At 32.4% G+C, this 21,118-nt stretch overlaps 2 protein-coding genes across 4 annotated transcripts; one reads left to right on the top strand and one right to left on the bottom strand.

The window, feature by feature from the left end:
* Window positions 1–437: 437 nt before the first annotated feature.
* Window positions 438–3,530, bottom strand: LOC121220915 (HVA22-like protein j). 3 transcript variants are annotated; one of them, XM_041100792.1, is made up of 7 exons: window positions 3,182–3,530; window positions 2,840–3,066; window positions 2,605–2,703; window positions 1,931–1,987; window positions 1,782–1,845; window positions 784–969; window positions 438–703 (listed from the first exon to the last, which is right to left on the bottom strand). In XM_041100792.1, exons 2-7 carry the CDS (start codon window positions 2,869–2,871, stop codon window positions 569–571), a joined length of 573 nt encoding a protein of 190 aa, XP_040956726.1. In that variant the 5' UTR covers window positions 2,872–3,066; window positions 3,182–3,530; the 3' UTR covers window positions 438–568. The 3 variants fall into 3 exon arrangements, with proteins under 3 accessions (XP_040956726.1, XP_040956725.1, XP_040956727.1); XM_041100791.1 differs by having other exon boundaries at window positions 3,149–3,530; XM_041100793.1 differs by lacking the exon at window positions 3,182–3,530 and having other exon boundaries at window positions 2,840–3,130.
* An 11,858-nt stretch (window positions 3,531–15,388) lies between these two features.
* Window positions 15,389–16,577, top strand: LOC107942213 (transcription repressor OFP6). Its single transcript, XM_016875845.2, has one exon. The coding sequence runs from the start codon at window positions 15,653–15,655 to the stop codon at window positions 16,235–16,237; it is 585 nt and encodes a 194-aa protein (XP_016731334.1). The 5' UTR covers window positions 15,389–15,652; the 3' UTR covers window positions 16,238–16,577.
* The last annotated feature ends 4,541 nt before the right edge of the window (window positions 16,578–21,118 follow it).

Raw genomic sequence — 21,118 nt, forward strand, 5'->3', positions numbered from 1 at the left:
TCCCCCACTATTTGGTTAGAGAAGGTGTTTGGAGGTAGGGAAACGACGTAGGGTAGGGTTTTAAAGAGAGAGGAGGAAAAAGAAAGAAAATTATTTTTGTTTAAAAAAGAAAACAAAAATGTAAAATATTTTTTAACAGATATTAACAAAGAAATAGCATGTTGTGTTCTAATTGGCTAGACGAGATATATGGCATGTTTTAATCGGACCCGTTCTTTTATACCATTAATGTCATTGAACTAATATGTTCCTTATAAGCACCAAAAAAATTGGAAGAAGTGATATACTTTATAAGACAAACCAATTATAAACTACATTAGAAAAAATAAAATAGAATAATGCATAATGTAAATATATGTCAAAATCTGTGGTTGATTGGAACCTCCAATCGTTGGAATCCACTTCACCAGACAAGAGATATACAACAGTTTTGAAACTGGAGGAACATTCTTATATAAAGTAGAACCATAGTTTATATTACAAAGGAAAACAAATGAATGAATTTAATTTCAGACTTTTCTTTTTCCTGTATGCACTTTTGGGGATCGTTTCATACATATTGCGTTAGTTAATTGTGTGGTTTGGTACGACGAAGCTTTAGAAGAGCTTGGTAGATCCCGGAATGACTTGGGGAGTCTGGAATCTCGTATCCTGAGTTGCCTGATTCTGCTGTTGAACGGTTGATTGTCTTCTTACTCTTTTTCTGCAATTACATTGAAGAAATTATAAATTTTGGATGAAAGAAGTTAACAAATATGATGGGGGAAAATGTTCCCTGATTACCATGTTTAAGCTGGGTGATTGAAGCATTTCCCAGAATTTAGATTGCCCCAATTCAGTGCAATTTTGCCAGTAATACAACGCAAAGTCCCATGCTCTAGCCCTCACCTCTTGCACCTTTTTGTCTACTTCTGTTCCATGTCTTGCCATGTAAGGCCGCAACCAGGTATCGTATACATAATCGCTTCCCTAAATTTATGTCAAAACCTTTATTCCCCCCCAAAAAAAAAGATCAAATGTGTTGCTCGTTTGTACGTTCTGTTGGGTATGGGTCCCACTATGTGGGAAACCCATATTTTCTGGCACAAATGTTTTGCCTTCCCTTTTTCTTTTGGTTTTGTCAAAAGCCAATTCTTTTTGGCTTATTAACGGGAGTGGGCAGAAATTTTTCTGCAGAGAGCTAAAGAAAAAAACAGAGAGAAAGAGAATAGAAAAAATCAGATTTTCAAGCTTGGTGCAGCAGTGATCAACTCTTCGATCGAAGGTCCATCCGTGGTTCGATTGAGCTGATTTTTGGACAGCAGCTAGGTGATAAGGTGTTCTTGACTTTGTACGGTCGGATTTTTCATCCGAGTCTTGTAGCGTCGGAAATACCCATTTTTCAGCAGCTACGTTTTGGTGATGTTCTCTCATTTTTCTCTCTTTTGCTAAAGATTACATGTTGTTAGCCTTGTCGGAGTTGAATGCTTGTTGTAGGCTTGATATTGTGATCTTGTAGTTGAACATTTGATGATAGTGGAGCTCTTTATCGGACTCTAAAGTCCCGTGGTTTTTTACCCTTAATTTAGAGGGGTTTTCCACGTAAAAATATCGGTGTCTCTATTTATTTTTGTTGTGGTTGCATTAGTTGATTTGTGGTTGATTAAGGTTGCTAGAGAACATATCTTGTGCTATTGTGCTTGCCATAATTTTTACAGGAGTTATAAGGAGAGAAAGAACACCGGTTGTGCTTTCGCTTTGTTTCGGTTGTTCGGTTTCTTCCCAACACGTTCTGCCTTTACCTTGGTTTTAGGATACCATAAATAGATTAAGAGCGTAAGCTTCAACTCCCCATACATTGGCAACCTAGAGAAAAAGTTAAAATCTAAGATTAGGATTGTAAGCAAATGAGATTGGAGGAGCATTAATAAGTCAGAGAGCATTGAATCACCATGAAATGAATATGTCCCCTATCCTCTCAAAGACTGTCAGGAAGGCCAAAAGGATCCTGCAAATTTCATGTTAATATACAAAGCTGAATAAATGAACAACTGACACAAGTTTTGGTTTCAACTTTATGCGTGCATCGTTTATGACAATAATAATGGCATAAATAGAGCCAAGTTCCCCGTATCCCTATTTAACTCGATGGTGACTGATCGGTTAAGTTCTAAATCTACCATCCGCTACTTCGTTAATCAAACTAATGTCAGTGTAGATTACCCTTTTGAAGTAATCATTTACCACATTCTTTTTTAACGTGTTAATGTAATTACGCAAGCCAATTAGGAATAGTTTCTCGTGACATGATGAGTTTCTAATACAAGTGTCCCTGGGTTGAGTTGGGCTTAGATAAAGGGTTTCTAATCAAAGCTGTTGTGACACCATTGTTTTGAGTCCAACTGAGGTTTGCCAAGTTCTAGCCAAGTAGCAAATTAAGTCTTATTAACTTGCTACCGTTGAATTTGTCAAGCACTCAAAGCTTGACATGAAAAACAAAGCAGGAAAAAAAAACCAATTCTACGAGTTTGAATTGGCCAAAGGTTGTCCAGAAGCATGAGAAAAGTCAACGGCTTCAAAGGAAAATGCAAGATAATTGGCAAGGTAAAAGGTTGGATTTGATACCAATATTGACACCAAAATCTGAGTTCCTGCATCTCCACTTTGTTTTTCTCCACCGTTTTAAAGCACTCAAACGCTGGACATGCATATCCAAGAATCAACCTGAACTCACAAACATCACCGGAATATATATAGGATCAAATCAAAATAAACATTCTTTAATTATAGTTTAACAATAAAAGAACTTTGAATGCAAAACAACAAGTACCAAAAAGAAGACATCTGCAAAATGACTTACATGAGCAATCTGATTATGAATTCACCCAACATTCTTCTTTTCTTTTTCAATTTCAATTCTAATATCTACAATCTCCCGTGCTAATTCCCTGAACAGTAAACCAACTATGGGAAAACCAAAAAGGAAAAGGCCAACCCAAATTTCCAAACCTGTTTCCAAGACCAATTGAATTAATGAAGTTCCCTGATGTATGATATCAAAATGGAACCTTTAAAGATTCAAGAACCCTGCAAAAAGAAACAAGAAATGAATCAGAGAAACAAAGTAAAACAGAAATATAGGAAATATGAGTTAGTTAAGATACTTTACAATGAATTTTCAGGGCTTAAAAAAGTTAAAAACCTCCGAAACAGTATAAAGGATAACTTCGATTCTGCAACAGTACAAAGAAAAAGAATTGTGTTGCACGAAAGAAAGAGATAAGTGAGTTGGGTTGTTGGGATTAGAAACTTGAGATCAAAATCAAAGGAGAATAAAAGAAAATGTTTTTCCGGGGAAAGGAGAATGAAATCAAAGCAGTTATTAATAATATATATAATTTAAAAGCTTTTGTTTGATTATAGTATTGATAAAGAAGAAATGAAAGCAGAGGGATTTCTTGACTGAGACGCTTTGTTTGTAATTTTACACGCATTTCAGTAGCGGAGGCATTTCTTCCGAGTTCACGGTGAGTTTAGATAGGCGGTGCGTTTAATTGCAGTAAGTGTAAAAACAACGGTACCGATGAGATTAAATACTATAGCGATACTCTAGCATGAGATAATAAGTAAACTAAACACACTACAATGTATCTAATCGCCTATCCAAACCCACTATTAATTATAGTTTTCTCCTTAGGATAATTTTGTCATTCCAAAAAGATATTATGCACATCACGTTCTTCAATTTGTTAAAACAGTAATGATGTGAAATCAACATCAATTATTTTATTTTATTGACCGTGAATATATTTTTATATACTATATTTATATTAGACTTGTTCATGAATTGGACTTTAATAAAATTTTAGGCTTGATTGATAGAGTTGAGCCCAACTAAATTTAAAAAATAGATTTAAAATTTTATTTAAATTCGGCCCAAATAAAAATGCTAAAACTTAGGTCTAGTCAGTTCATATTAAAATTTTTTAATTTTATTTTTTTATATAATATTTTTAAAAATATAATAAATCAAAAATGCTAAAAATATTAAAATAAATATTTCTTAAGAAATTGAAAATAAATTAAAAAAATCTTTATACTTAAATAATACTAAGATAGGTGCAATTTAACAAGCAAATACATCTAAAATAGTAGTAAAATTAACAATAAAACAAGAGCTATGTAATATTCAAATAATAACAACAAAATAGTAGTAGCATAATAGTAAAATGACAGGAAAATCGTAGAAAAATAACAAATTTTTTTACAAATTCAAGCCAGGGTAAGTCCAGGAAAAAACTTTCATTCAACTCTTAAAATTTCATTTCTTTTTAATTTGATAATTCATGTATATTTATTGTGTTTCGTTTTTGTTGGTTAAGGGCTCAAAATTTTCAGTAAAAAAATAAGGGTTGAAAATTTTCATTAAAAAAATACATATCAAATTAGGGGAGTAAGTTTCTAGATTATTATAACCCAGAAAATTGAATTTGACTTCATCTGAAACATTTTCTAATTTGAAGAATATAAAATGGTACATATATGTATATTTTCAACAAAATATTACGCCATAACTAGCGAAGTGGTTTCTAGATTGACATTTATCCTATTGAAAGGAAAACGTGTATTCTAATGTTTTGGGTTAAAGTGCTAATTTGAGATTGTCATTTCTAATGGTATGAAAGTGATAGATGTTCAACCAAATATTACGACATAACTAGAGCGCATACAACAATTTAAGGTATTTATTAGAGTAAATTGGATTTACTTAATCCCCTAGCAAAATTTTTGGTGTTAACTTTTTGAAGCATAGGCCAGTACGTCGATCGCGAGAAACCATGTAGGTGGAAGGGTAAAGGATAGCATAAGTAAGGCAAGCAGATCATAAGGTATTCGCCAAATTGTTGAATGAGATAAGGGTAGATATGGAAGCCAACAAGGCACAGGCGAGGAATCAACAGGACTTAGAGAAAGGTAGGCAGCACGAGAGCTAGCCTAAATTTGAGAAAATAAAAGGAGACAAAATGTCTGTCAACACTATCTCACTTTAAGGAAAGAGTACCACAGTGACGATAGTTCATAGGAATAAAATGAGTAAGTGAGATTGCAGGCTCGTATAGCCATAGAATGATAATGCAGTTGTTCATTATGGGGACAAGTGAGGTCTCAGGATTAGTTATGTGCAAAAAGGATGATTACTGGAAGTAATCCCACTATTACTACCAATAGGTTAGGATAAGGATGGGTTCGCCAGAGTGGCAAAGTCCGCTGTATGACAACACAATACCAAAAACATCAACGAGTCCTTAGAGACTCAGGTACAGGTAGAGAAAAAGTCTGCCAAGAGTTAGTACAAATAAGTCTGCCAAGGAAGGTGTGTCCTAAGAATCTTTGGGCGGATAATTGAAAACAATACCAAAGGGGTTCATAATAGGAAGTCAATGAACAATCAAGATGGCGACGAACACTTCGTGAAAGGGGAAAATAGTAAGAAAGATAAACGAGAAGTGAGGATTGGACCCTCTGATAGAGCGAGGTGTCCAGGACAAGGTCTAAAGGAGAGTCCGACCAAAGGAAAGTTGAGGAGTAAGCCGCGTAGCTTGAAGGATCGGGTGGAGTCCGCCACCCTAATGTCAAATATTCACCTTGGGCGAGCTGAGAGTATTTATATTTAATTTATCTATGTTGTTTACCCTCGTGCGATAGTGTTTATTTATGATGAGATGAATGAACTCACTAAGTTCATTCAAACTTACAGAGTTGATTGATGTTTGCAAGACTTGCGAGGATGGTCGAAGACTTCAAGGAGGGACCAAGCCAGAGGAAACAATGAGATCAGAGATCGTCAATGGGTCAAGTCATGCATAAAGAAAAAAAAGGGGTACCATTAGAGGCATCGCCTTAGAATAAATATTGGTGTAACCAGATGGCGTTCATAGAGTCTAGACATTGAGTTAGCTAGCCATTAGTCATACTTTAAAGGTCCCATTGTAAACAAACAAATTGTTTAAAGACAAAGCATTTAGAGGTTGAGGCCTCGGTTGTACGAATTTATATTATTAATTTTATTTTTTAAAATTATTTTACTTTAGTCTATTTATAGTAACTAAGTTAGCCAAATTAAGTATAGGTCTATTTGTGACGCTCCATACCTAGATCCAGCGGACGGGTCGAGCTTGGTGTGCTACAATTTTAGGCAAAATTCCCAACTGAGTTTGCACTAAGGATTCCATAAGAGTTGTAGAATGAGTAGGACGCCCAACTTCAACCATCTAAGGCTATTGGGTTTCCTAGCACACATATTGACAAATGATGAAAAGGAATTAGAACCATGGTCAGAATTGTGTACGTTTGTAGAATATCCAAAAGCGGTTGGAACCATGGGCAACCACAAATTCCAAATGGATTAAAATTTAAAAGGTGGATTTGCCTTCAAGGCTATCATACTTTCCAAGCTCACTTGCTTACAAGGCAACTTTGAATTCAAGGGTATCATCACTATACCTTTTTTCTTTGGCAAATTTGCCATCAAGGCTATAGTACTTTCTCCTCTAGCTTGCCTACAAGATGGATTTGCCTCTAAGGATATCATACTTTTTAGATTCACTTGCCTACAAAACAGCTTTGCCTCCAAGGCTATCATACTTTCCCAGTTCACTTGCCTACAAGATGACTTTACCTCCACGGTTATCATACCTTCTAAGTTCGCTTGCTTTCAATGAAGTTTTACTTTTCAGGCTGCCATGCTTCCATGTTCCCTTGCCCTCCAAGCTCAATACCTATTTACTTTACTTTTTCAGGTTTTTAAGAGCAATCAAATTATAGAGATATTCGTAATAATTTTTCCTAAATCTGCAAATAGGATTGTGCATAAAATTTTTTGGCTAAAAACTTATGAAAAAAAATCTCTTTATATCAACAACACCTTGTGAAAAAGATCTCACCAATAACACAAAAACTTTCTCAACACTTTATTTTGTCTCAAGCAACCTTCCCTTCAATAGGGGGCTATTATTTTGTCTCCACCGCACTTGGAAGACCTCGCTAGGTCAACCACAACGCATAAAGATCTTGTCAAGTGCTTCATGGCTAAAGACATATAGACTATGCATGATCTTCATATGATCCTTACACGCCTCACACTGGTCCTATAGGAATTGATGGTTGTATAAGTCACCCCTCATGACTTGAATGGGGGCTCCTTATTCTCAAGACAAGAGAAAACTAAGAGAAGGAGAGAGATCCTCTCCCCACTTCAGGAACATCTCTACCTATCATCCATCTTTATAATTCTCAACCTCCGAGCAAACCGTCATCAACCATGAACCCATATTTTCTCATCCACTATATTCTAATCAATGTTTTACAAAATTTTTATTTTAAGTAATTAAACATATATAATCATTGCGTATTTAATTAATTATAATATCAAATTGCCAACTTTTTAACCAACTAATTATCTATAATCCCATGTGTAATTAATTATAGTAACATTATTTAATATTGGAGTGTTTATACATCACAAGGTTGAAAGGATAATTTAAGGTGTACTACAAAATAAAAAATATGAAAATTGTGGTAGTTTTTTTTTTTAAACTCTAAGTAGAATTTAAAAAAATCCCTTAATTATAACATTATAGTGATTAACTTCTTAACCAAGCAATGAAGATAAATAAACATAGTTTTTTTTTTTGGCCAATGATAAATAAACATAATTAAAACTTTATTCCAATTGGTTTAAAGTTAAACATATCGTATAGTTTTGGTCCGGTTTAATATTATTCATGGGTTAAGTTATTTATGTGATTTTACCAGCTCCATTTGAATGTAAAATATATATTATTATAATTGTTTTTATTTAAAAAGGAAAAAAGAAAAAGCCCACAAGAGTAAAATATCACTAGGCAACCAAAGCATTATCCAATACAAGTTAGTAAATGACAATTGGATAGTCCAAACCAAAATAGAAATATATGTTTTCATCAAGGGCTAATACATGCGCAACCCCATCCGACCTGTCAACATACTGGAAATTAATGAAACCAAAGCTAGCACAAAGTTCATAGACCTCAACAATAAAATGAGTATACAAAGAGCAATTAAATTTAACCAGCTAACAACAATCGAACTCAGCAGTCATATGGGGAAGCCATGCTCCTTGCTCCTTAACTAGATGAATGAGAGCTATTCAAAGGTTCCCTCGAGTTGGTGCTTCCACAACTGCTCGTCCCTCGTCCTCTCGCCTCTGCATCAAACATTTAGCTTGGTGCTTCCCATTTCGCAAATAGCGGCTTGCCAATCATTGTCTTAACGATCCTTTAAATTGGACTTGAATAAACAATTTTCTTTTGCCGTCGGATCGAAGTAGTTTAACATTAATGCTTGGATTCCTCATTTACTCGTTTCGTCTTCATCATCCATTTGTCAATCACTTCTTCAATAGTTTTTTATAGACTAGTAAAGCGTATTGTTTTCATATTTTATATCATGTTGATATGTGTTTTGTTTTGTTTGTTAAGTGTTATCCAGTAAACATAAAACACTAAAATACATATTTATCGATGTATGTTCTTTCATTTAATACATCGAGGTAAATTTATCAAATTTTAAATAAAAATATCAAAATACAAATTGAGATATAATTCCACGTCCCTCTAATCTATTCCGTATCTGGGACATGTTTCAGTCACACCCAAATGTATGCAACCTTTCTCACATGTTTAGGCCACACACAGAAGGAAAACACAAAAATTACAGTGATAAATATATATGGAGAAAGAAATTTGTATGAAAGTATTTGTAATAAAATTAAATAAAATTTTGGTTTAGTAATAAATTTAAGGCATTAGGATATTTTTTTATTTTAACTAGAAAGGGAGCTGTTTCAAACATTCTTGATAAACCTGCTGGAGCAGGAACCGGAAGACTTCAGTTAGTAATGGCAAACTTGAGAACAAGTTTAATGTTTTAAACATTCTTAATAACCTTGAACCCAAATTAACTGATCTCGGGGGTTCAGGGAGCTTTCTCATTTGTAAAACATTGTTCGCTCAATTCACCCCACCTCTTGAAGATCCTTCAAATTTTCGTATCTTTTGATGCGCCCTTCTTTTTTAAAAAGTAAGTTTTCCTCATCCTACTTCCACATTATATTTGGTTATTTTTTTGGTTGCCTGCAAAACCACAAGAGGTCCATGTTTCTGTAGCTGTTGCTAACCTTTTCCCAACTTGGATGCTTTGCTTTTGGTGCATTCCTATGCAGTAATAATGACTTGACTGCACAGTTTATGATAATTGGTCTGCCCTTTGAATAACTTTATCAGCTAATAAATCATGATGCTTCTTGCTTCGACTTACTTTTAGTTTAACAAAGAGTCTTGAGCTTCTATTATCTTCACTGCTGTACTAGATTGATGGTGAGCAGAGGAAACCAGGTATCCATGCAACACCACATGCATGCCCCAGTATGCGTGTTGTGTTGGTTTATTTATTTATTCCATCATTGTGTTTATAGTGTTATATACATTTATATAAATCGTAACATGTTTTGTATGCTTTTTATATTTTTATCTCGCTTTAATTGTTGTTCCCGTCGATAATGTTGTAATTTTTGCAACTGGAAAAACCTAATATTGGCATTTACATGTTGCTGATCAACTTATTTGATAGTATTAGTTTTGTATTTTGCCCCCTGAAACTGGTGTCTGACCACACCCATACACCTAGGAACCCCAAATGGATCCTTTATTGTAAAGAGTCCATAATCTCGAAAACATATGTAGTCTTAAATGGTCAATGGTCAATGGTCAATGCTTCAGCATTAATATTGCACGTGAATGTTTAAAATACAACCAGCCTCTTATATAATCAGTAGCCTAATTGCATAGTTACAAATGCACCTAATAATTTTGCACATTATTACGAAACAGAGCAGCTGCAAATATAAATGAATGTTCTAAACATGATACCTTTAAATATAAGTAGAATATGCTTGTTGGTTACTCTTCAATAAATAAGATTAAAATGTTAACTCTTCACGAAGTTAGATTAAATTTTTAATTCAACATAATAATTATATTAATGTATTAGGGTATGTTTGGATAGCATAGTATAATTAAATGAAAGTATAAATATGCTCTTTTATAGTGTAATTAAATCGTAATTTCCCATATCATGTTTGGTAATATAAATTGAAATTACATAGTTACATAATTTATATTTAAAATTATATATTAATTAATAAAATTATTAGTATAATAAAATTAATTTCTAAACAAGTAAAAAAAATTAAAATCAAATCATCATATTTATTATGTCTAAAAAAGTTGTTGATAATACAATTACTAATTTAAAAAAAAAAAAGGAAAAATAAGCATCATATGCAACTTTATCCAAATATAGTCCAGTGCAAATTTGTTAGGATATTTCCTCTTTAATATTTAATATATGCTCTTTACCATCCTCTGTTGATTCTTAACCAAGTTCATAATCATCTGGACCTAAATCTGCATACTTAAAATTATCAAGATGTCCTTATTTCATGTACTCTTCGAAATATGGATCATATCGATTCCACCTATGATTGAAGTTATAGAATATCCAACATGCTAATACTATTCAACTTTTTTTATACCATACTAAAGTAATGTTGTTAGCATGGGAAATATTTTTTAGAACAACAAATGTCTTCTCAACTACATTTCGAAGCTTTGAATATTTCAAATTAAAGAGCTCACGAGCTGTTTATGGTGCTTGTATCTGACATCTTTCTCTCAAATGATATTACACCCCATCATATGGTACAAGAAAATATTTTCTATTTGCAGAAGTAACTTCGACCTTGTACTATTTGGGTTCACAGTCCAATAGTTGATAGCTTTAACTATAAAATTAATATAAACTTAATTTGGAGTGAACCTATCCAAAGGTCGGGCTTGGACAATAATTTTTGTATCTCGACTTTGCCCAAATTCAATTTAAATAATAAAAAATATTTTTAAAATTTAAATTTAATTATAAAATATCAATTGATATTTTTATTATTTTTTAAATAGTAAAATGGGCTTTTGGGGAGGATCAAGTAGGCCCAAAAAGAGGCTTAGGCATGACAATTTTTTAGGACTGAGCCTTGACCCGACTCATGGATAGCTCTAATTTGGAGGAAGTATGCTAAGTTATATCCCTTTTCATACTACATAAATTAATTAAAAATAATATAAAATTTATAATATATAACCTTTATGGTTTTATAAATTGTTCAAAACTTTTATAACACTTCTTATAAATAACATATTTTTTCGCAGTAACTTTAAAAAGTTATTTTTTTTGTAAATAAACTATAATAAAAAAAATTATAACATTTTTTTTATGAATAAGTATATTATTTTTATAATATACAACATAGTGCATAAATAAGTTATGTTCACACTTTTTAGCCATAACTTTTTTATAAATAAATATATTATAACACTTTTATAACATGTAAATTATTTTTTATAATAACTTTTTTGGCCATAATTCTAGAAATTTTATAGGATTTAAATAAAATATTTGTTATCACTTTATAAAATACACAAATTATTTTTATAAAATAATTTTAAAGATTTATAATATAAGAAATTTGTTATCATAACCATCCCAAACATTCATACATGTTCATGCTTATAATCTAATTTTTAAAATTTGTATAAAATATTTTTTAATTTGAATTTGGTTGTAATTACCTAAATAATTAATCCATTTCTCATAGAGAATTGAAAAGTGTAATTGGGGTGCTCCAATTACACCCAATTCGGTGAGACCCACTAGTTATTGTGGTTAGCTAAACATGCGACCTTTGTGCAATTACAATTAATTACATTCAAATTCAATTATTAAGTAGCTTTCTAAACACTACCTAATACTAATCGGAGACAAAGAACTGGTCGAGGGCCAACCCTCTAATTTGGTTTTTTTTTTCAAAATCCTTGAAGTAATTTACAATCTAGAAATAAAATAAATTTATATTCTCTCCCACATTTTTTTAATATCTTAAATGTTTATGTAAGATAGTAAATTTGATATTATAAATTTGGATTCTTTTTCTAAATTAATTAGCATTAGTTAAATTTTTTAATAAATCAATTTTAGAGAGGAACTCAAACGACTTTGCCTCCGAAAAACTTTTTCAACAATAAGAGTCTAGTTGTGGATGACTTGTGGATAGAGATTGAATTACAAAATATTATCATAATAGAACAATGGTCAAAATATGAACTAACATAATTGAGACATTTAAAGCTGATGATGGAGACTGATGCTTTGATGAGGAGACACTTACTTAAATTGGAAGTTGTTCACTTCTTTACTAAGTTTTACATAAGTGATGGGGCAATCAATGGAAGCTTTCCATTAGAGGTAAGTTCCCAAAATTATCTAATGAACTTGTTAATTTGTTGCGTTGGTGGCAAGAATCAACGAGGGAAAGAAAGAGGTCAAGGTGGTAATTCAACTTGGTAGGGTGGAGAGTCATCGTATTCTTGTGGCTGGAATGGTGGTGAATGAAGGAAAGATTGGATGGTTATGGCATTTGTGTCCTCTTTTTGTCTGTGTTGTTAGTGGGGTGAGAGAATTTATATACATTGAATAAAGGGTGCGCCACATGTTGGAATTTCATTAGCGGCAAAGTCCCATCTTACCTTTCTATAGAGACGTTGATGTAATCTTTTAGATCGGTATTGTGACATTTAGGAAGCAATCAATGGGTGCGAGGTTCTATACATTCCTAACAATAGTAGCCTACGACAGAGGGTCATTAGTTATAGGGTTTGCTTGAAGTAGTTCGATGTTGGGGATTCACCTAATGTGAGGTCCACACAAAGGTGACATGTGTAACTGCTTGTAGAGATGGTATAACAAATGTAGTATGATATTAAGAATGATGAGACTACAAAGATTACTTTTGAGAAGTCTTCCCTAAGGCGCTTGGCAAGAATAGGCAATAGGATGCTATGGAAAATTTCGATGTAAGAATCTATCGAGGTGAACTAATGAAATCGGCTCTTAACAATTTTCTTCTTGTCTTAATTTCAAAAGTGATTGGGCAAGAATCCATCACACAAGTTCTACCCATCTATTAGTGTTCAGTAATTTATAAGATCCTAATGAAAACCATCATTAATAGATTACGCCTAGCATTGCCAAAACTAATTGGCCTAAACCAAGTAGGCTTCATTATCGGTCAAACCATTACATGCAATATTATTATAACATAGGAGGTAATTCATACTATACGTATTTGGAAAGGGTACACACCGTGGACGACTATCAAAGTTAATCTCGAAAAAACTTATGATAAAATTAGATGGAACTTTATCAAAGACTCTTTTTTAGATGTAGGTATTCCATGTAAAAATGGTTCATCTTATTATGCACTGCATCATTTTTCCAAGAATACAGATTGTTAATTTGGAATTTGGGAACAATTGAAAAGTTGAAGCCATCAAGAGAAACCTATCATGGACCTTCTTTCACCGTATTTATTTGTAATGGGCATGGAAATACAGGCGCATAGGATTAACCAAGCAGTTGAGCATAAAGAATGGGTTCCTATTAAATTATCTAGAAAGGGGCAGAATATCTCACACCTTTTTCTTTACACAATTTGAAAGGAACCAGTCCTTACGCTAATGACCACTTTTACTTGTTTTGGACACAAAATTAATGCAAGGGTTAAGGATGGCATTACATAGGGGCTTCCAAAGGGTTTTAGATGTTGGACAATATCTTGGAGTTTCTTTCTATTATAAAAGAGTTCAAAAGGAGACTTATTAGTTCATTGTTGAGAAAACATGGGCATGCTTAATTCCTATTTATGGCAACTCTTGCTAAATTAGTTTTGTTGCCCATACCAAATTATTTTTACCAAAGGAATTTGGTTTCAAACTGAGAAGTTTATCATAAACTTTATTTACAGTTCTACAGCATAAAGGAAAAAACCAGATCTAATCAGATGGGATCAATGTTGCATATGGTTGGAGAACGGTGGGATTTGTTAAAGATAAGTAAGAGACCAGAAGATATCACTTCTTTTCAAATTGGATTTCCAATTAATTTCGAATCAGTAGGCTTATTGGATAAATTTTTTGAAATTGTAGTATAACCTTAAGTACGACTACCCCAAGAGTATTCAGCGGTCAAAGTGTTCCTATGTTTGGCCTTCCATTTCAAATATTTGATAGGTAGGGGATGGTCATTCAGTTCTGGTTGTTAATCCATTGTGGTATCTTTCTATACTTTTTCTACATTTCTATAGTTTTTTAATAGCACTTTAATAATTTTTAGATGTAAAATCATTAAAATATCAATTAAATCTTTAATTTCAATTTTTTTTCACGTCATTATTTTTTTCATATCAATTACCACATCAACAATCACGTCATCAATTAACGATTCGTCATTATTATTTTTATATCAATCATTGCATTAATTATCACATCATCCCATCAAAAAATTCAACAAAAATCTATATTTTAAAACATCATTTAATTGAAATTTTCTACTAAATGCTTTTTCTTAAATTATTCTACAAAACAACTTTCTTCACATTTTAACTTTAAAAAATAACTACAACTAACTAAAAGAATAAATTTGGCAAAAAAGAAAAAATAAAAGTAAGTTTTCAAGTTCCAACACAAAATCATGGCCATTGTGTGGAGGGCCATACATTACCACCTTTAAGTTTGAAGTCCCATAGGCCATTGATTACATGTCAACATTAAAGCTCCTTTCTTTTTAACCTTTTGCCAATATCAACCCAAAAAGCTTTAACTACACTGAATGAACAAAAAGCTCATACATTGTTCTCTTTCCCATTTTCCCACTTTACAACTAACCCTCCATTTTTAACCCATAATGTTTTAGTTCAATGTAATACTTTACCAATATTCTAATGTTATTTCTTACTCCACAACGTACATGATTTTAGTTGAATAATGGATTTAGCTACCATTAATTTCAATTTTAATGGATAAATTATAAAAATAGTTACTTAATTATGTTTTTACTTCTATTTTGGTCATTCAATTATTATTTTTTCGATTTGGTCACTTAATTTTTTGAAATTAAATATTTAATCAATTTTCCATTAGTTGTTGTTAAATGAGTAATAGAAACTTAATGTGAGCTTTTTTTTATTAGCCTAATAAAAAATTTGACCCTCCAATATTTACACATTTTATCAACTTAATCTTAAATATAAAAAATTTAACAAATTTAACTGTTTACAAATTTATAGTTTTACTTCTAATTCTTAAAAAAGAAATATTAACCCTCAACATTAACAAAATTTATCAATTTAATTCTAAAAGTTAAAAAAAAAGTTAAAATATTTAATAAATTCATTTGTGAATCGTGATCAATTTGAGGTATAACTGAAAGTCACAGTGCAGTCACTCTATCACCCCTTGGGACCTTTCCTTGCTCAGATGCAGGATATTTATAGGCAACTTCGCCGTGCTCATTCAGTTGCCTCATCCAAACTCCATGCCAAGTTTAAGCCCCATTTTTAGGCAATCTGTTCTTCATCACCGTTGTTTTTTCTTTCACCTTTTGAACAAAAAATCGAAAGTTGGAAAATTTTATATTTAGTCTCTTTCGATTTAACTCTGTTTTAAGCTTTGTGTGAGTCTCAAAAATGTCAAGCAACAGAAGAAAGCTGATTTTCAACACAGTTTCAGTCAGCTTAGGGTGCAGCAGCTGCAAGAAACCCAAGCTCACTAGTTTTTTCAACCCAAAACCCAAACCAAAATCTGGTTATTATAAAACCCATTCTCCATATAACTACTCTTCTTCAAGCTCATCCAAGAAAACAACAACCCAATGTTCTTTCTCTGAATACGAAACTGCCTACTCCTTTTCTCCAAGCACAGGCACTCCCCAGTACTGGGACATAGACAACGACGCAGACCAAGACGCAAACTGTTCAACGGCGACCGTACAAGGGTTTGGCCGCGTCGGAGGGGAAAGCCTGGCGGTGGAGAAAGACTCCGATGACCCTTATTTGGATTTCCGGCACTCCATGTTGCAAATGATATTGGAGAAAGAGATATATTCGAAAGATGATTTAAGGGAGCTTCTAAACTGTTTCTTGCAGCTGAATTCGCCTTATTACCATGGGATTATTGTTAGAGCTTTCACGGAGATATGGAATGGGGTGTTCTCCGTCAAGCCTGGTGCTTCCACCAAGCTGCATTTTGGGTTCAGGCCACGTGACTTGTAGGTGCTGCTGATGCCACAGTTTTTTGGGGGCTTTAGCTTCGAGTATGGGTTAGAAAAAATAGATTAGGTGGCGTATAAACACTTGTTAAGTTAGTATTTAAACAAATATCTCCACGTTTAAGGCAGTAGTAAGTTGTGAGTGTGAAGCTTTTTTGATGCATTAAAAGGAAAAAAACATTTCTTTAAATAAAAAGATGGTGTTCCGTAGCTAAAGGCTCAGTGAAAAGAGCCTACAAAGTTTAGTCGAGTAGCAGTGTGTAAGCCAGCATTGAAGTAGGGAAAATGTTAATTTTTATCAACATTGGAAATGAAAGTGGCAAAATCCGTACTCACTTGCTTAAGACTTTTGTTATTTAGTTCAACAACGGTAATCTTTCGTGAGATTTTGGAATAGAATTTTTATGTTTATATCTAACATTGTCAAATTTTTGAAATACAAATGTACTCCCAATATCACCAGTAATTTTGAATTTCACTTTCTTTTTTTTTTTACAATGCTATTCAATTTTTAATAAATTTTATTCATTTTACTTAAACTAAAAAAATTAATGAACCAAAATTTCCAATTATTTTATATATTTTTTGAATAACATTTCATTTATTAGTATAAGTTGAGGAATTTAATATTTAACCTACTATATTACATTCTACTTAAATTATAACACATGTTTCAATTATTAAAAAAACATATTTTTCTCTTTTTCGTTTTAAGGCTAGCTTGGTAATTTCCTGCAGATGAAAATTGCATTTGGGAAAACTTGTTTTGAAAACGTGCGGTGAAAAATATAATAAAAAATGCAGTGAAAAGTTTTTTTTTTTAACTTTTTTTTTATGTTTTTGCTCAACGTTTAAAATGTTTGTCGTAGAAGAAATGTTCCGAAGTAAAAAAAAAATTATCTAAAAAATTTTAATCTTTTTTATTATTATGATACATTTGTGGAGTGTGATTCATATTTATCAGACAATTTGTAAGCACTTATCAAAGTCAATAGGTAATGTCACGATGAGAAGCTTCTCAACATTGCAACGACAGACGATGACAATGTGTTTCCCTCAAACACTGAGTTTCTTCTCCTAGCTAAACTTTACTATCTTTTCACAGTCAAACTCTGATTACTTTAAGATATTTTAGTATGATTAGAACTCTAATATTAGTTTATTTAAAGGGGTTATTATATCCTTGTTTTAAAAGGCAATTTTGTATCAATTTTGAGAGAACTCTATGAGAATTAGGGTTTTATTTTTTAGTTTACTCGATGAGAGTTAAGGTTTCGTATTCAAGGTTTTAGGTAATGTACATTTAGTACATTTAGGTTTATTTTTTTTCCATATTATACTCTTGTTTGTTTATTCATTTATTGAAAAACTGAAGCCTCTTTTGCCTGTGATTTGTTATCCTCGTTAAAAGAGTTTTTCCACATAAATATTTGTGTCTAATTTTCTCTATTCATTCTTGTTCATTGCTTAAGTCGGATTTATCCCCAACAAACAAGAGAAGATTAAGAGAGAACTTTGGGGGAATTTTGTGTTTTAGCCAAAGAGATTTGTTTTCGAGTTCAGGGTTTGTTTTTTATTATCTCCATCATATACTCTTTCAGATTATTTTCTCATTAGTGAAGTGTTCTTCTACCCATGATTCTTTATCCTCTTTAGAAGGGCTTTTCTATGTAAATATTTATGTGCCCAATTTTCTTTTCTCTTTTTGTTATTGTTCGTTGCTTATACAGATTTATCTCCAACAATATTAAATATAAATTATATATTTGAGTAATTAATGCATATTATTTTTAAAATTAATTTTGAATAAATAAAAGCTAATTTAAATATTAAAAGTGACCCTTAAAAATTCAAATATATATTGTATATAAATTTAAAAAATTAAATAATGTATACTTAATATCAATATTATAGATATATAATCAATGTTTGCATCTTAATGTGAATTGTATATACAATATAATGGTCTGCTAATATAATTGTATAACTAATATAAATGAATATTAAAAATAACTTCCCCAACAATTAAAAGTACTTAAATAAATAAAAGTCTACCGAAAAGGTACTTAAATCCAACTAATTATTAGTTTGAATTGAAAATAATTTGAGAAGTCACAGTTATTTAACAACCTTTTACTATAAAAAAATATTTTCTATTTTTGAATAGAAAAAAAAAACCAGTACTAAGTCCGACGTTGGACCAACTAACAAGTTTACCTCCACAAAATTGTATAATTAACACAAATATTAGAAAAAAGGAGAAAGGTGTAAATAATGGTGAAATAGTTTGAGATCATGGTGGATTATTAGGATTTGACTTGAGGTGATTTTAGATACTTTGCCATGCCACTTCCCATAGAAATTAAGAAACATTAGATTGGAGAAGAGATAATTAAATTGTCACCATTTTTTCCTCCACTAAAATATGTTGGTGGAGTAGTAAACCTACATGATTTGACAGAGGGCAGCCTGTTGTAAAAGAACCAAAGCAAATGGGTAGGTGGTGGATTGTCTATGTTGTTTGTTTGTGGGGTTGCAGGAGTTAGGGGCTTAAGTCATGGTGCGGTCTTGGCTTGGGTGGGAAATATAGGCATTGGGATTCCAATAGTAATTGGAATAAGAGAAGAGTGGTATGTCCTTTTCTAACTGATGAACTGAAAATACAGCTAAGTGTCTCAATCTGGCTTTAATGTGAGTAAGATGTGAAGTATAGTTTTTTTTTACGATTGTCTTTTCACATTTCCCAATTCAGCATTTTATTCCTAAAGTTCTCACTTGATTTTAATGCTCATAGCCTATAAATAGCCGTGACTTTCTATATCTCTCTCAGTACCAACTTCAATTTCTTTGAGGATTTTCCTGAGTTAATTTTAGATTTTGGGAAATAGTTTACTTGAACAAGTTAAGGGAAAAAAATAGCATAAATTGGGATTTCAACCCCAATGCTTCATGAAGCCTTGTCTATGGGACCGTTACTTCGAGTAACAAGTTTCGTTGTAAATAAATATACTTATTATAGGGTGTTCAATGATGCAAGTGATTAAAAATGAAGGTATAAGATTAATGATGTGTAGTTATAACGGGATTATAGAGAGTTGAGTTCTTCTATCTGTTTGTCTCCCTCACTTTGGTGCTAGAATATTCATAGAGGAAGGTGGATTGGGCATGGGTCTCATGCCATTGAGCATCCCACTCCACAGGTGCAAAGGGTAGAGTGAGTTGTCAGTTAGATGCACTGTTGGAATTTATGTGATTGTGTCGTCAAGTTTAAAAATTGATAAATATCGATAAAAGTTCTTTCTTATATATCTTTTAAGGATTGCATAGGCTCACCTGTGACATTGGGTTTTGGCATGCTGAGGCCAAGACCAAGCGAAGCTGAGCTTTATTGAAGTATCAGATAATTTAACAAGAGATGTCAAGTAAATAATTATCCCCTAAAAGAAAGAAAGCTATAAAGTGATTTAAATTTAATCAAATCTCTGGCAAGACTCTTAGAAACTCTTGTACAAGCCCAATCTGAACCCTTCCCAAACCCATTACAAAACAACCCACCAGCCCAAACCCAAGACCCAAAACAGACCCAAAGCCCAACTACTAGCCCAATAACCCAAACACTTTCAGAAAAACCTAACCCCTAACCCTAGCCGCCGCACCCATCACCTACCCTCTGCCACCGCCACCAACTCCGCCGATCACCTGCCCTTCTGACGTCGCTCTACCTGCTCCACCTGCAAGGAGAGAAACAAACACGCAAGGCAGAGGCAAAAACAAAAAATAATAGAAATAGATAAATAGGTATTGTAATCGGTTATATAAAGGGAGAAAAAGAAAATGTAAGGGGGCTTCCGATTTTGGGGTATCAAACAAGGGATTCAATCTAAAAATAAAAAAGGAGGCAGATTCAAGGTCTTTTCCTTCTCAAGTTTTGAAGTTTATTTATTTATTTTGTTCTCTTTTCTCTTCATACACACACATAAAATAAATATAGTAAAAAGGGAGTTAAAAAAGAGTCATACCTACGCCGTACCGAAAAAGGACCAAAAAAGGTCCAATTTTGAGCCTCTGGCCGCCGCACACGGTGGCGCTACGGCGGAGGCTCGCCGGAGTCCCAGGGCAGACTTGTGGCCTGAGAGAGCATCCCTCTCTCTCCCTCCTTCTCTTTTTTTTTTGTAAAATGAAGAACTGATTGTTTTTTGGTTTTTTTTATTTTTATACTAAACGTGAAACGACGCCGTTTTAGCAAAAGGGGATCCGCGCGTTGACCCGACCCGACCCGAAGGATCCGCGTGTTTTTAATTTTTGGGCTATTTACGCGCATAGTCCCTCTGACTTGTGGCGTGTTTCAATTTGGTCCTATTTCGCTATTTCTTTGTTTTTAATTTAACCACAAATTTTTATTTCTGTTTCATTTTAGTCCCCTGAAGCGCCGCGTTTTGAGATTTTGGTCTATTTTCCATTTTGGTCCCTCTTCTTTCCGTGCGTGTTACAATTTAGTCTTTTTAGTCCTTTTTTATTTCGAATCTGCCCAGTACTTTTTATTTTACTACGATTTAGTCCTCTTTTTAGTACTTTTGCTATTATTATTATTATTATTATTATTATTATTATTATCATCTTTACTATTATTAGTATTGGTATTATTGTTGTTACTTTTATATCTCTATTCATATTTACTTATGTATTTTTAAATATATATATGTCTTATTATTATCATATAAGTGCTTGTACATATACATGTATATATTTTACATATAATTTGTTTAATATATATACGTATACTCATATTTCTTTTTTATATATATCTATATACATATACATATTTTTATTTTTATAAGTATATATATTTATATGTATGTATTTATATATTTTTGTATATCTTAAT

Source organism: Gossypium hirsutum, chromosome D09 (assembly GCF_007990345.1).
Source record: "Gossypium hirsutum isolate 1008001.06 chromosome D09, Gossypium_hirsutum_v2.1, whole genome shotgun sequence".
NCBI lineage: Eukaryota > Viridiplantae > Streptophyta > Magnoliopsida > Malvales > Malvaceae > Gossypium > Gossypium hirsutum.

Bases quoted from the DNA above. Each gene is read 5' to 3' on its own strand.
- LOC121220915 (XM_041100792.1), bottom strand. From the start codon at position 2,871: ATGTTGGGTGAATTCATAATCAGATTGCTCAT. The intron at 2,704-2,839 runs GTAAGTCATTTT...TTGTGAGTTCAG, and splicing joins TTCATAATCAGATTGCTCAT to GTTGATTCTTGGATATGCAT. The intron at 704-783 runs GTAATCAGGGAA...ATGTAATTGCAG, and splicing joins AATCACCCAGCTTAAACATG to AAAAAGAGTAAGAAGACAAT.
- LOC107942213 (XM_016875845.2), top strand. From the start codon at position 15,653: ATGTCAAGCAACAGAAGAAAGCTGATTTTCAACACAGTTTCAGTCAGC.